Raw genomic sequence first — 15988 nt, forward strand, 5'->3', positions numbered from 1 at the left:
TTCTATCACCGCTTCATCAGAAATCACAGTACACTGTCTGCACCACTCACTGCTCTTACCTCATCGGCTGTCAGATTCTCCTGGTCCCCTGCTGCTGAAAAAGCATTCTCTGACCTGAGGGAACGTTTCACCTCTGCCCCCATCCTGATTCACCCCGACACCGACTGGCTGTTCATTGTGCAGGTGGATGCGTCTGACGCTGGCATAGGAGCTGTTCTCTGTCAGCACTCGGCCAAGTATGAGAAAGTACACCCCTGCGCCTTCTCTCACCACCTCACTCCCACGGAGCGGAATTACGATGTCAGAAACCGGGAGCTGCTGGCTCTGGAGGAGTGAAGACATTGGCTGGAGGGAGTCAAGGTGCCATTCTTAGTCTGGACTGATCACAGGAATCTGGAACATACCCGTACTGCCGAGCGTCTCAACTCCTATGAAGCTCGTTGGTCCCTGTTTTTCTCAAGATTCAATTTTACTCTGTCCTTCCGCCCCGGTTCTGAGAATGGAAAACCTGATGCCCTCTCCTGAAGATTTCCCTCCTCTGAGACCCTTGAGTACCCTGATGTCAAGCTCACTGTCTCATGGGTGCAGTGCAATGGGACATTGAATCCATTGTGCAAGCTGCTCGACAGAGAGGCAGCCCCTACTCAACGCCCCACTAACCATGCTTATCTTCCCAGCTCTGTCCGCTCACAGGTATTGGGGTCATTTTCCCCAGTTATCCTGTCACTCTGGAACCAAGCGTACTCAGGCCTTCATCATTTGGTGGTTGTGGTGACCCTCCATGGGAGATGACATCTGCAACTTCATCTCACCCTGCTCTGTCTGTGCTCAAGGCCAGAATTCTAGCCAGTCACCCGCTGGTTTGTTACAACCCCTGTCTATCCCCGAGAGACCCTGGTCCCACATTGCCCTGGATTTTGTCACTGGTCTTCCCCCATCAGATGGTAACACCACCATTCTCATAGTAGTTGATCGTTTCTCCAAGTCTATACACTTTATTCCTTTACCTAAACTTCCCTCTGCCAAAGAAACAGCCAAATTACTAGTACTGCATAGTTTTAAATTACATAGTTTACCTGTAAACATTGTGTCAGACAGGGGCTCTCAATTCACATCCAACTTTTGGAGTGCATGCTGTAATCTTCTGGGTGCCTCTGTGAGTCTGTCTTCAGGATTCCACCCACAGACCAATGGCCAGACTGAGCAGGCCAACCAACAGCTGGAGACTGTATTGTGGTGTCAGGTCTCCCAGAACTCCTCTGTGTGGAGTCAGCAGCTACACTGGGCCAAGTATGCCATAAACTCTCATCCGTCCTCATCAAACTGTCTGTCCCCCTTCAAGTACTGCCTTGGCTACCAGCCTCCACGGTTTCCTGCCCAGGAGGAGGAGGTTGGCATTCCACCTGCTGAGGCGTTCATCTGCCGTTGTCAGTGGATGTGGAGGCACACTTGTTCTGCCCTTCTCCGTGCCTCCGCTAGGATCAAACGTCAAGCTGACCGCCGTCGCTCTGAGGCCTCACGTTACCGCCAGGGACAGTGTGTGTGGCTTTCAACTTGAGACCTGCCCCTCAAGGTGGATTCCCGCAAGCTCACCCCCCACCCCCCGCTTCATCGGCCCCTTTCTCATTGCTAAAGTCATCAGCCCTGCTGCCGTCCATCTCAAGCTACCCTCCACTCTCCACTGCATTCATCCTACCTTCCATGTGTCCCACATCAAGCTTTTCATGAGCCATCCCCTGTGTCCTGTCCCCAAACCCCCCTCTCCCCCACAGCTCATCGATGGGTCAGAGGCCTTCATGGTGCATTGACTGCTGGATGTTCATCACCGGGGCCATGGCCTCCAGTACCTTGTGGACTGGGAAGGTTACGGTCCTGAGGAGAGGTGTTGGATCCCCGTCTGTAATATCCTGGACCCCTCTCTCATCAGAGACTTTCATTGCCAGTTCCCAGCTCTACCTGCCGTGATGCCAGGAGGCATCTGTGGTGGGTGGGGGTGGAGTACTGTCAGTACCTCCAGCTGAACTCTGTCTCTTTGTGTGCTTTTCCCCCTAGCTGTCAGTCTGTGGTTTTGTATTGCTATGTGCTCTTGTTTGTTTTCATGCCCCATGTGCTCCTGTCCCTGCTCCTGCTCTACTCCGGCCCCTGTATTACTGAGTATTCCACCTCTCACCTGTTTCTCATTATTGCCTGATTTGTTGCCACTTCTGTCTCATTGTGCTCCACCTATCAACTACCTCTCTGTTTATTGCTCAGTGTATTTCAGTTCTGTGTTTTCATCTATTGTTGCCAGATTGTGCCAATGGATTTTCCTGAGCCTTTCCAGCATTTGTATCTTTACTCTGTCTGTCTAAATATTGACTCTGCCTGTTCCCCAATTCTGGTTTTTGGATTTCTCTGAATGTTTTGATCTCTGCCTGAACTTTGCCTACTTTGTTTGCACCTCAGGATTTGTTACTCAATTATTGTCACTGTGTGCACAGTTCTGGGTCTGTGATTGGATCCCTGTTTCAATGTCCTGACATATACAGCATAAAAAGAAGTGGTCCCAACAGCAACCCCTGTGGAACACCACTAGTCATTGGCAGCCAACCAGAAAAGGATCCTGTTACCTCACTCGCTGCCTCCTACCAATCAGACAATGCTCTAACCATGCTAGTAACTTTCCTGTAATAACATGGGCTCCTAACTTGGTCAGCAGCCTCATGTGTGGCTCCTTGTCAAAGGCCTTCTGAAAGTCCAAATGTACAACATCCACTGAATCTTCTTCAGTTATCCTACTTGTAATCTCCTCAAAGAATTCCAACAGGTTCATCAGGCAGGATTTTCCCTGAAGGAAACTATGCTACTTTGTCCTATCTTGTCCTGTGTCACCAAGTACTCCATCACCTCACCCTTAACAATTAATTCTAACATCTTTCCAATCACTGAGGTCAGGCTACCTGGTCTACCATTTCCTTTCTGCTGCCTTCCTCCTTTCTTAAAGAGTGGAATGACGCTTGCAATTTTCCAGTCCTCTGGTACAATGCCAAAGTCCAATGGTTTTTAAAAGATCATTTCTAATGTTACTGCAGAAGGTAGCGGTAATGCACCATTAAGCTGGGTGCCAACCGCCATAAAACAAAAAGAAGAAGAATGTCACCACAATCTCTAATGCTACCTCTTTCAGAATCCTCGGGTGCAGTTCGTCTGGTCCAGGTGACTTATGTACCTTTAGGTCTTTTAGCTTTTTGAGCACCTTCTCTTCTGTAACTGGACCCACTTCTCTTCCTTCACACACAACATCAGGCATACTGCTCGTGCCTTCCACAGTGAATACTCATTCAGTTCATCAGCCATCTCCTTGTCCCCTGTTATTGTTTCTCTTGTCTTATTTTCTAGTGGTCCTATCTCCACTCACATTTCTCTTTTATTTTAACATAATTGAAAAACTTTTACTGTCCACTTTGATATTATTTGCTAGCTTGCTTTCATATTTCATCTTTTCCCTTCTAATAATTTTCTTTAGTTGCTCTCTGTAAGTTTTTAAAAACTTCTCAATCCTATATCTTCCCAGTAATTTTTGCTTTGTTGTATGCTCTTTCTTTTGCTTTTGCAATAGCTTTGACTTCCCTTGTCAGCCATGGTTGTCCTATTTTACCATTTGAGTATTTCTTCATTTTTGAAATACAAATGTCCTGCACCTTCCTCATTTTTCCCAGTAACACATCCCATTGCTGCTCTGCTGACATCCCTGCCAACAGGTCCTTCCAATTTACTTTGGCCAACTCCTCTCTCAAACCACTGTAATTTCCCTTACTCCACTGAAATACTGCTACATCAGACTTTACTTCCTCCCTATCAAATTTCAAGTTGAACTCAACCATATTATGATCACTGTTTCCTCAGGTTTCTTTTACCTTGAGCTCCGCAATTGCCTCCGTTTCATTACATAACGCCCAATCCAGAATAGCTGATCCCCTAGTGGGCTCAATGACAAACTGCTCTAAAAAGCCATTTTTTAGGCATTCAATGAACCCTCTCTTGAGATCCATTACCAACCTGATTTTCCCAATCAATCTGCATGTTAAAATCTCCCATGACTACCATACATTGCCCTTTTGACTTGCCTTCTCTATTTGCTGTTATAATCCATGGTCCACCTCCCAGCCACTATCGGGAGGCCTGTATATAACTGCCATCAATGTCCTTTTACCCTTGCAATTTCTTAACTCAATCCACAAGGATTCAACATCTTCCGATCCTATGTCAAATCTTTCTACTGATTTGATGCCATTTGATACCAGTAGAGCCACGCCTCCCTCTCTGCCTACCTTCCTATCCCTCTGATATAATGTGTAACCTTAGACATTCAGCTCCCAACTACACCCATCCTTCAGCCATGACTCAGTGACGGCCATAACATCGCACCTGGCAAAAGATCTCATTGAATGTATGAAGCAGCTTGAGGGCCTTGATACTGTTTCTTCTTGCAGTCTAAGTGACAACTGGAATGTGGAATTAGTTGAGGTAAATGCTGATTCAATAGCATCTAGGTTAAAAACAGTATGCTGCCATAAATCAGCAGGTCAAGCAGCATCTGTGGAGGCTAATGGTGTAAGTCAATGTTTTGGGTTGAGAACAGGAGATCCAGTCCTTATGCAGATATGAGTCTGAGAATGAGGAGTATGACATTTGAGATGAGGTTAGAAAAGATTCCTCTATACAGCAAGCAGTGAATCTTTGGAATCCTCTATTCCTATGGACTGTGGATGCTTATTCACTGTTTATTCAAAATATAGCTTTCAGGATATTAAAGGAATCAAGGGATATTGGGATAGAGCAGGAAATCATACAGAGGTGGAAGATAACCCGTGATAATGACCTACCCTGCTTTTCTTAACACATACTTGACACCACATGCAAGACACAGAAAGCAGACAATACATTTAGTGAGAAAATCAGTGTGAAAACTAATTGCAGTAAAACATGTATCATACCCTTTAAAATTGCCTCACCATCACCAGGATTGCATTCTCACTAACAGAAAAATTCTTGTAATTGGGCAGCACATTTGTCAGGATGGTTAAAAATGTCATGACATTTGGAATAGAAGCAAATAAGATGAGGATTGGAGAGGTACTAAAATATATCAGAGCTGTGTACTTTCATAGAACATAGAATAGTACAGCACAGTACAGGCCCTTCAGCCCACAATGTTGTGCCGACCCTCAAACCCTGCCTCCCATATAAGCCCCCACCTTAAATTCCTCCATATACCTGTCTAGTAGTCTCTTAAACTTCACTTAAACTGCCTCCACCACTGACTCAGGCAGTGCATTCCACGCACCAACCACTCTCTGAGTAAAAAAAACCTTCCTCTAATATCCCCCTTGAACTTCCCACCCCTTACCTTAAAGCCATGTCCTCTTGTATTGAGCAGTGGTGCCCTGGGGAAGAGGCACTGGCTATCCACTCTATCTATTCCTCTTATTATCTTGTACACCTCTATCATGTCTCCTCTCAACCTCCTTCTCTCCAAAGAGTAAAGCCCTAGCTCCCTTAATCTCTGATCATAATGCATGCTTTCTAAACCAGGCAGCATCCTGGTAAATCTCCTCTGTACCCTTTCCAATGCTTCCACATCCTTCCTATAGTCCTGAAGGGTCTCGGCCCGGAACATAGACTGTACCTCTTCCTAGAGATGCTGCCTGGCCTGCTGCGTTCACCAGCAACTTTGATGCGTGTTGGTTGAAGTAACAGAATAGTTCCATTTTTCTGATGAAACAGAAGGAGTTTATTCAGTCCACTGAGTGCATACCGAGTCTTAGACCACTGCCAATTACTCATTAATTCTCCCTGTAACCTATTCTCCACACTTACCTATCAACTCTAAGCCTTTAGAGTCTACCGCACACCTACACACCAGGGATAATTTACAGTGGTCAGGTAACCTACCAACCTGTACACATTTGGGATGTGGGAGTACACATAGATTATGCTGTCACAAGGAGAATAGACCAATTTCACACCAACAGAAACAAATATTAGGGCTGAACCCTAGTCTCTGGTGCTAAGTGCCCATCCATTATGTCATCTCCAGACTGTCTTCATTTCGTGCAAACTTCATACTTTATTTTTGGCTCAAAATTTCTTAAACCCATAGCAGCCAACACATTACTGCCAAGATCACATATGCAATATCAATAACAAGGTGTACTAGAGGTGGATTAGCCACATACTTTCAACAGAAGCTAATGCCAACACTGGAATAGTGATAAGATGGAAACCTGCAGCCAAATGAAAATTAGACCTCTTGAGAACTGTAGTTAAGCGCTGTGAAAGTTGAGCTTAAAGAAACCTGGGGCACAACTGAGACAGCATTGAAAACACAAAATACTCTACAGACGCTGGGGTCAAAGTAACACGCGCAACATGCTGGAGGAACTCAGCAGGTCGAACAGCATCCGTGGAAACGAAAATGGACGTGAGGCAACATTGAAGGACTTGCCATAAACAGTGGTGAATGCAAGAGCTACAGTATAATATATAATAATGAAGTAGGTTTTCATCTGCTGAATCATTGTGAATAGAGCTAAGGAATTGCAAGGGTAAAAACATCCTGATGGGAGTTATATACAGACCACCTAACAGTAGAAAGGATGTGGCCTACAAATTAAAGTGGGAGATATAATGCATGACAAAATGGCAATGTTACAATAGTCATGGGGTCTTAAATATGCAGGTAGATTTGGAAAATCAGATTGGTGCTGCATTCCAGGGGGGGAAATTTTTAGAATGGCTATGAGATAGCTTTTTAGAGCAGCTCATGTTCGAGCCCACTAGGGGACCAGCTATTCTGGATTGGATGTTGTGCAATGAACCAGAATTGATTAGAGAGCTTAAGGAAAAACAGCACTCATGGGCAAATGATCATAATATAATCAAATTCACCCTGAAATTTGAGAAGGAGTAGCTAAAGTCAGATGTAAAAATATTTTAGTGGAGTAAAGAGAATCACATAGGCATGAGAGAGCAGTTAGTCAGAATTAATTGGAAAAGAACACTGGCAGGGATGATGGCAGAGCAGCAATGGCTGGAATTTCTGGAAGCAATTTAGAAGGCATGGGATATGTACATCCCAAAGAGAAACAAGTATTCCAAAGGAAAGATGACACAACCATGGCTAACAAGAGAAGTCAAAGCCAACATTAAAGTGAAAGAGAGGGCATATAATAAAGCAAAAATTAGTGGGAAGCTTTTAAAAATCAATAGAAGGTAACTAAAAAAGTTTTTAAGAAAGTAAACATGAAAACAAATGTAAGGTAACTAATAATATTAAGAGGATACTGAAAGTTTCTTCAGAAACGTAAATGTAAAAGGCAAGAATGGATACTGGACCACAGAAAAACAGGAGAGGTAGTAATGGAGACAAGGAAATAGCGGTTAAACTGAATAAGTATTTTGCATCAGTCTTCACTGTGGAGGACGCTAACAGTATTGTTCCAGGTGTCAGGGGTCATGAAGTGTGTGAAGTTACTATAATTAGAGAGAAGCTTCTTGGGAAAGTGAAAGGTCTGAAGGTTGATAAGCCACCTGAACCAGATGGTGTGCACCCCAGAGTTCTGAAAGGGATGGCTGATGAGATTGTGGAGGCATTAGTAATGATCTTTCACGAATCACTAGATTCTGGAACGGTTCCAGAAGACTGGAAAATTGCAAATGTCATTCCACTCTTCAAAAAGGGAGAGAGGCAGAAGGAAGGAAACAATTGGCTAGTTGGTCTGACCTCAGTTGTTGGAAAGATGTTGGACTATTAAGGATGAGGTTTCAGAATATTTGGAGGCACATGATAAAATAGGATGTAGTCAGCATAGTTTCCTCAAGGGGAATACTTGCCTGACAAATCTGTTGGAATTCTTTGAAGAAATAAAAAGCAGGATAGACAAAGCAGAATTGGTTGATGTGTGTACTTGGATTTTTGGAAGGCCTTTGACAAGGTACCACACATGAGACTGCTTAACAAGTTCCAAGCCCATGGTATTACAGGAAAGACTCTAGCATAGGTAAGGCAGTGGATAATTGGTAGGTGGGAAAGAGTGGGAATAAAGGGAGCCTTTTCTGGTCAGCTGCCAAAGACTAGTTGTTTTCCACAAGGGTCTGTGCTGGAACTAATTCTTTTTGCATTGTATGTCAATGATCTGGACGAAGGAATTGATGGCTTTGTTGCAAAGTTTTCAGACGATATGAAGAGAGGTGGAGGGGCACATACTTTTGAGGAAGTAGAGAGGCTACAGAAGGACTTAGATTGATTAGGAGAATGCACAGATAAGTGACAGATGGAATATGGTGTCAGGATGTGTACAGTCATGCACTGTGGTAGAAGAAATGAAAGGGTTAACTATTTTCTAAATGGAGAGAGAAAATACAAAAAAAAGAGGTGCAAGGGGACTTGGGGGTCCTTGTGCATGATTCCCTAAAACCTAATTTGCAGGTTGAAGCTGTGGTGAGGAAGGGAAATTTCAAGAGGATTAGAACATAAAAGCAAGGCTGGAATGTTGAGATTTATAAAGCACTGAGTGAGGCTTCACCTGGAGTATTGTAATCAGGTTTGAGCCCCTTCTCTTAGAAAGGACGTGTTGAAAGGAAGTTCATGAAATGATTCCAGGATTGAAAAGCTTGTCACATGAAGAGCGTTTGATGGCTCTAGGCCTTGCATTCACTAGAATTTAGAAGTATGAGGGGAGACCTCGTTGAAACCTATTGAATGGTGAAAGGCCTTGATAGAGTGGATGTGGAGAGGGTGTTTCCTATGATGAAAGATTCTAAGAGCATCGGGCACAGCCTCAGAATAGAGGGGCATCCTTTTAGAATGAAGGTTAGGAAGAATTTCATTAGCCAGAGAGTGGTGAATCCGTGGAATTCTTTGCCGCAGGCAGCTGTGGAGGCCCATTCTTTAAGTATGTTTAAGGCATAGGTTGATAGATTCTTGATCAGTCGGGGCATGAAGGGATGCGGGAAGAAGGCAAGAGATTGGGACTGAAAGGAAAATTGGATCAGCCTTGATGAAATGGTGGAGCAGACTCGATGGTTTAAATGGCCTTATTCTGGTCCTACATCTTATAGTCTTATGATCTATGACATTTGAATTGCACCATTCAGATTCCTTACTAACTATAAATCCAACTAATAATTAAGCTCCCTGAAATCTTGTTAGATTTCAAGGATCTCAGCCTATCATTATTCAATAGTGTTATAAGAAATGGTGTGTTGGCGTGTGGCCAAGTGGTTAAGGTGTCGGTCTAGTGATCTGAAACTGAGCCTCAGCTGAGGCAGCGTGTTGTGTCCTTGAGCAAGGCACTTAACCACACATTGCTCTGTGATGACAACGGTGCCAAGCTGTATTGGCCCTAGTGCCCTTCCCTTGGACAACATTGGTGGTGTGGAGAGGAGAGACTTACAGTATGGGCAACTGCTGGTCTTCTGTACAACCTTGCCCAGGCCTGCACCCTGGAAGCCTTCCAAGGCGCAAATCCGTGGTCTCACGAGACTAACAGATGCTTAATTATGTAAGAAATGGAGAACTCGGCTTGCCTGACCATCAGTCAGAGTGTTAGACTTGAGAAACAAGCTTTACAGTTGTGTACAGGAATTCTTTTTTGTAACACAATGTTTATGGAAAGAATGCACAGTAACATTGTTAGGTACATGGCAACGCACACAGAATGCTGGTGGAACTCAGCAGGCCAGGGAACATCACGGTAAAACAGTACCGGCGGCATTTCGGCCTGAAACGTCGACTGTACTGTTTTTCATAGATGCTGCCTGGCCTGTTGAGTCCCTCCAGCATTTTGCGTGTGTTGCTCAGATTTCCAGCATCTGCAGATTTTCTTTTGTTTGTTAGGTATACAAGCCATTTTGATTTTGCCCACTGTTGATTTTATTCTCCGAAGAAAGTTCAATGTGTTGTAAACATTATTAATGTATTTTTCTGACAAACAATTAACAGAAATAAGGACATAGAACATAACAGCACAGTATAAGCCCTTCACACAACAATGTTGTGCCAAGTACTTAAACGATCTGAGATCAAATAACATTTCCTTCTACATAACTCTCCTCTTTTCTGTCAACCATTAAATCGCCAACCCTGGCAGCAGTTTCCATGCACCCCTCACTCTCTGTGTAAAAAAAAACTTACCTCTGTCATCCATAAACCTACCTTTTAGATCATTGTTGGCTTCATCTTGCTCATCATTGAATTGTTCAGAGGCAGTGAGGAAGTCCTCCTCGATGGATGAACCTGAATAATTAGTCTCCTCCTCTGATTTCCAATTGGCAGTGCTGACAGGATGTTTTTTCCTTCCTTTGAAATAATTCAGGCCAATCATGCATTTGTTGATTTCGTATATAATACAGGCCACGTCATTCTTTCGGCACCTCCTGGCTGATTGAACCAAACAGACATCTGGGGGTCGCGTGCACTGTGCAGGAGGCGGGACGGACTCCTCTTCCAAATATTTGGTGGATTCATCTTTTTGAACCTTAAAATAAATTAGCAATTTTAAAGGATCTTTGAAGAAATGTCTATGTCAAATACATATGGCAATTTCAAGAGCAAAGTTGACACGAGCTGTATAGTAGAGTTACCTAACACGGTGTGACAGTGATGCAGGTTTATTTTGAATTTTATCTTTGTGTTTTAGGGCACCTGTTATCCTTCTGTGGGATTGAAATATGCAGCTTTAACATTTCAAGGGGTTAGTCATGTGGCCATTGTGCAAGTCAGTTAGAATCAGAACAGCAGACCAGGGTAACTGACCATGTATCAGAAAGGCGCAGTCCCTCTGAGGTGGAAAAATCTGCCTGTAGGGGTGTTGCAGGCAGGAGGAAATTCTAACATGAAAAGTTTTGCTCTATCTATTCTCAGTGTTCTAGATGCTCAGGTGGCTGTGCCAGATAGGCACACAGGATTCACTTGGGTTCTAGGGCAAGATCTCAGGAAAATCTGCTCTTCAGTGAGGAGGCTGATTGGAAGGAGTAATTGTGACATTCTCCTTTCTACCTTGTGTGTAAACAAACCTGGATAATTCAGGCAAACAACAGGAATTCTGCAGATGCTAGAAATTCAAGCAACACACATCAAAGTTGCTGGTGAACGCAGCAGGCCAGGCAGCATCTGTAGGAAGAGGTGCAGTCGACGTTTCAGGCCGAGACCCTTCGTCAGGACTAACTGAAGGAAGAGTGAGTAAGGGATTTGAAAGTTGCAGGGGGAGGGGGAGATCCAAAATAATAGGAGAAGACAGGAGAGGGAGGGATAGAGCCAAGAGCTGGACAGGTGATAGGCAAAAGGGGATACGAGAGGATCATGGGACAGGAGGTCTGGGAAGAAAGACAAGGGGGGGGGGACCCAGAGGATGGGCAAGAGGTATATTCAGAGGGACAGAGGGAGAAAAAGGAGAGTGAGAGAAAGAATGTGTGCATAAAAATAAGTAACAGATGGGGTACGAGGGGGAGGTGGGGCCTTAGCGGAAGTTAGAGAAGTCGATGTTCATGCCATCAGGTTGGAGGCTACTCAGACGGAATATAAGGTGTTGTTCCTCCAACCTGAATGTGGCTTCATCTTTACAGTAGAGGAGGCCGTGGATAGACATGTCAGAATGGGAATGGGATGTGGAATTAAAATGTGTGGCCACTGGGAGATCCTGCTTTCTCTGGCGGACAGAGCATAGATGTTCAGCAAAGCGGTCTCCCAGTCTGCGTCGGGTCTCGCCAATATATAAAAGGCCACATCAGGAGCACCGGACGCAGTATATCACCCCAGTCGACTCACAGGTGAAGTGTTGCCTCACCTGGAAGGACTGTTTGGGGCCCTGAATGGTGGTAAGGGAGGAAGTGTAAGGGCATGTGTAGCACTTGTTCCGCTTACACGGATAAGTGCCAGGAGGGAGATCAGTGGGGAGGGATGGGGGGACGAATGGACAAGGGAGTTGCGTAGGGAGCGATCCCTGCGGAATGCAGGGGGGGGGGAGGGAAAGAAGTGCTTAGTGGTGGGATCCCGTTGGAGGTGGCGGAAGTTACGGAGAATAATATGTTGGACCCAGAGGCTGGTGGGGTGGTAGGTGAGGACCAGGGGAACCCTATCCCTAGTGGGGTGGTGGGAGGATGGAGTGAGAGCAGATGTACGTGAAATGGGGGAGAAGCGTATAAGAGCAGAGCTGATAGTGGAGGAAGGGAAGCCCCTTTCTTTAAAAAAGGAAGACATCTCCCTCGTCCTAGAGAGAAAAGCCTCATCCTGAGAGCAGATGCGGCAGAGACGGAGGAATTGCGAGAAGGGGATGGCATTTTTGCAAGAGACAGGGTGAGAAGAGGAATAGTTCAGATAGCTGTGAGAGTCAGTAGGCTTATAGTAGACATCAGTGGATAAGCTGTCTCCAGAGACAGAGACAAAAAGATCTAGAAAGGGGAGGGAGGTGTCGGAAATGGCTCAGGTAAACTTGAGGGCAGGGTGAAAGTTGGAGGCAAAGTTAATAAAGTCAACGAGTTCTGCATGCGTGCAGGAAGCAGCGCCAATACAGTCGTCGATGTAGCGAAGGAAAAGTGGGGGACAGATACCAGAATAGGCACGGAACATAGATTGTTCCACAAAGCCAACAAAAAGGCAGGCATAGCTAGGACCCATACGGGTGCCCATAGCTACACCTTTAGTTTGGAGGAAGTGGGAGGAGCCAAAGGAGAAATTATTAAGAGTAAGGACTAATTCCGCTAGACGGAGCAGAGTGGTGGTAGAGGGGAACTGATTAGGTCTGGAATCCAAAAAGAAGCATAGAGCTTTGAGACCTTCCTGATGGGGGATGGAAGTATATAGGGAGTGGACATCCATGGTGAAAATAAAGCGGTGGGGGCCAGGGAACTTAAAATCATCGAAAAGTTTAAGAGCGTGAGAAGTGTCACGAACATCGGTAGGAAGGGATTCAGGCAATATGTTGGCGATAGAGCAGATTGGTAAGAATAGTCTGTCCTAATTTGAGATACTCTGGAGAAAAGGTCACTATCACACTTGTTAACGTTGATGAATTTTAGTCTCATTTGGAGCTCATTTTCCGAACACAGTTCTGTTTGATATTTATAGTGTCTCAGCTTTTATTGAAGATGCTAAACTCATTTCAGGCTACTTTTTCAAATTGAAATGCTATAAACCAGATAGCTGGCTGTGTAGTGAAATATATTTTGTATATTTTTATAATATTATAGTTATATCATTCTTTGATTCCCCTTCAGCTCCATTGACCATAATTTTACAACACCTATCATGTTATTGATTGGAGTTAGTATTAATGTAGCAGAAAAAAAACTATGTCACATCTTCCTATTTTAAAACTTCATTTCATTAGTTTGACCAATAAATAGCTCACAACTACTGTAATAAAGGACATTTACTTCCAGTCCCAGTGATTCAGAATCTCAAAAAAAAACAATGTAGCCTAACTAATTAAAAATATAATGAACTATGAGGAATAGTAATGGAATTTATATATTTTTAGTTAATTAAAGCCTGAAACTCTCAGGACACTAATTAAAATGGAAAGAAGATTTAAAAAGGTATTGGATAGCCTGTAATAGGCACAACACACAGCTAGCTGTTTGGTGTACTCAGCAAAGTGAGCCGTCTTATGTGAATACAGTTGTTTTGGAAAGGAAGTTAATAAAAAATATCACACATGAGCACTGAGTGAGCATTCATGACTTGGTCCGAGCAGAACTAAGAGTTTAATTTATATTAAAGTAAATTTAATGTTTAGGACTAACTTAAGGTCAACACTTGTTTCAGTGATTTTATTTCTCCTGTGGTCACCACTTTTTCTAACACCTCTTCACAAACATTTACTTCAAAAAGTACTTCCAGGTAGTTTGTTCTCCTTCAGCGAAGTTTACTTGTGGGAAGCTTGGGCAATTGCCATTGATGTGATGATTATTTATTTGTCACAGGCCATTGGAATAAATCATCAAAATATTCCAACAAATTAGTTATAAAATGGCAGCTTAATGAATGTAGTCATGTGGTAAATCTTCTCGAAACAGTGGATTAGGTTGATTTTGACATTGTACTTCGCCAATTTGCTTCTGACCTTATAGATCGTTCAATGCATATATAGTAAGTTTGTTAATCTATCACAAATGTAATAAATGCACTCCTTTTTACTCTGTGTCCTATTCAGCTACCCTCGTGTTTTCCTGATACAAGTGCATTTAGTTCTTTAACTAATGCCATTGTATTTGTTATGACAAATTACTTTATTCCACACTTACAAAAATGGTGAAGGCACAGATGTGTACCTGCAGATTGGATTGGCCATTTTCAGTGACTTTGCAAGTACTAGTTAAGTTCCTGAAAGCATGCAGATCAGGATTAATTTCTGGTACTGGGTTTCTTGATAAGGGGCTCTTTGGTTTTTCGAATTTAATACAATAACAATTGATTTTTTGAATGAACGAGTGAAAGAGAGGCATCATTGCAGTGCAGGAGCCATTTCAAAAGAACAAGTCTTGTGAGCAATGTGATTTATTTAAGCCAATAAAAAGAAATGAGGTACAAGTGGAGTGGAAATTGTTGGAATGGGCTGTTGTTAGAGTGGTCAGGCATTGACTCAATACACTTCAATGAGAATAGATAGAGGCTAAGGGTGTTGAGTTGTTTGTTATCATTTGTTTTGATTGTGGAACTTGAGTTTGAGAATTTGGAGTCAAATATATAACAGGCTCATTGAGAGGAGATTGATTAAGTGATCTAGGTGAGTGCAAAACTCAAAGGTTTCAGAGACGCACAAGTAAGAACAGATAAGGTCCCTAATGAGTACTTTACATCAGTATTTTCCCAGAAGGACGTGGAGGATAGGGAGATCAGTATTAACATGCTACGGCATTTTGAAGTGAAGGAGGAGGTAATGCTGTGTCTCTTAAGACTATGAGATATAGGGGCAGAATTAGACCATTTGGATCATTAAGTCTGCTCCACAATTTCATCATGGCTGAACCAATTTTCCTCTCAGCCGCAGTCTCCTGTCTTCTCTCTGTATCCTTTCATGCCCTGACCAATTAAGAATCTATTAATCTCTGCCTTAAATATATATAAAGACTTGGCATTCACAGCTGCCTGCAGCAAAGAATTTCACGGATTCTCCCCTCTCTGGGTAAAGAAATTCCTCTTCATCTCTGTTCTAAAAGGACGTCCCTCTATTCTGAGGCTATGTCCTCTGGTCTTAGACTCTCCCACCATAGAAAACATCCTCTCTAAATCTACTCTATCAAGGCCTTTCACTATTTGATAGGTTTCAATGAGGTCTCCCATCATTCTTCTGAATTCTTGTGAATACAGGCCCAAAGCCATCAAACTCTCTTCATATGACAAGCCATTCAATCCTGGGATTATTTTCATGAACCTCTTTTGAACCCTTGCCAGTTTCAACACATCCTTTCTAAGATGAGGGGACCAAACCTGCTTACAATACTCCAGGTGAGGCCTCACCAGTGCTTTATAAAGTCTCAACATTCCATCCTTGATTTTATATTCTAGTCCTCTTGAAATGAATACTAACATTGCATTTTCCTTCCTCACCACAGACTCAACCTACAAATTAACCTTTAGGGAATCCTGCATAAGGATTCCCAAGTTCCTTTGGACCTCAGTTTTTTGTACTTTCTCTTCATTTAGAAAATAGTCAACCCTTTCATTTCTTCTACCAAAGTGCATGACCATGCACTTCCCAACACTACACGCTGTCTGCCATTTCTTTGTGTATTTTGCTAATCTGTCTAAGTCCTTCGGTAGCTTCTCTGCTTTCTACACCCCCAACCAGCTTTCTATTGTCTCAACAAAGCCATTAATTCCATCATCTAAATCATTGTCAAATAATGTAAAAAGAATTGTTTCCAACACAGTCTCCTGTGGAAAACTACTAGTCACTGGCAGCCAGTCAGAAAAGGCTCCCTTTATTCCCAGTCTTTGTCTCCT

At 43.3% G+C, this 15988-nt stretch overlaps 1 protein-coding gene across 2 annotated transcripts in view; it reads right to left on the reverse strand.

Annotated features, from left to right (window-relative positions):
• sphkap (SPHK1 interactor, AKAP domain containing) overlaps positions 1-15988 on the reverse strand; it is a 144114-nt gene that overhangs the window by 42680 nt on the left and 85446 nt on the right. For both annotated transcript variants that reach the window (XM_063044842.1, XM_063044843.1), the window contains one exon: positions 10199-10520. In XM_063044842.1, coding sequence (XP_062900912.1) covers positions 10199-10520 — 322 coding nt within the window. The remainder of the gene's footprint in view (positions 1-10198; positions 10521-15988) is intronic.

The sequence above is a fragment of the Mobula hypostoma genome, chromosome 4 (assembly GCF_963921235.1).
Source record: "Mobula hypostoma chromosome 4, sMobHyp1.1, whole genome shotgun sequence".
Classification (NCBI taxonomy): domain Eukaryota; kingdom Metazoa; phylum Chordata; class Chondrichthyes; order Myliobatiformes; family Myliobatidae; genus Mobula; species Mobula hypostoma.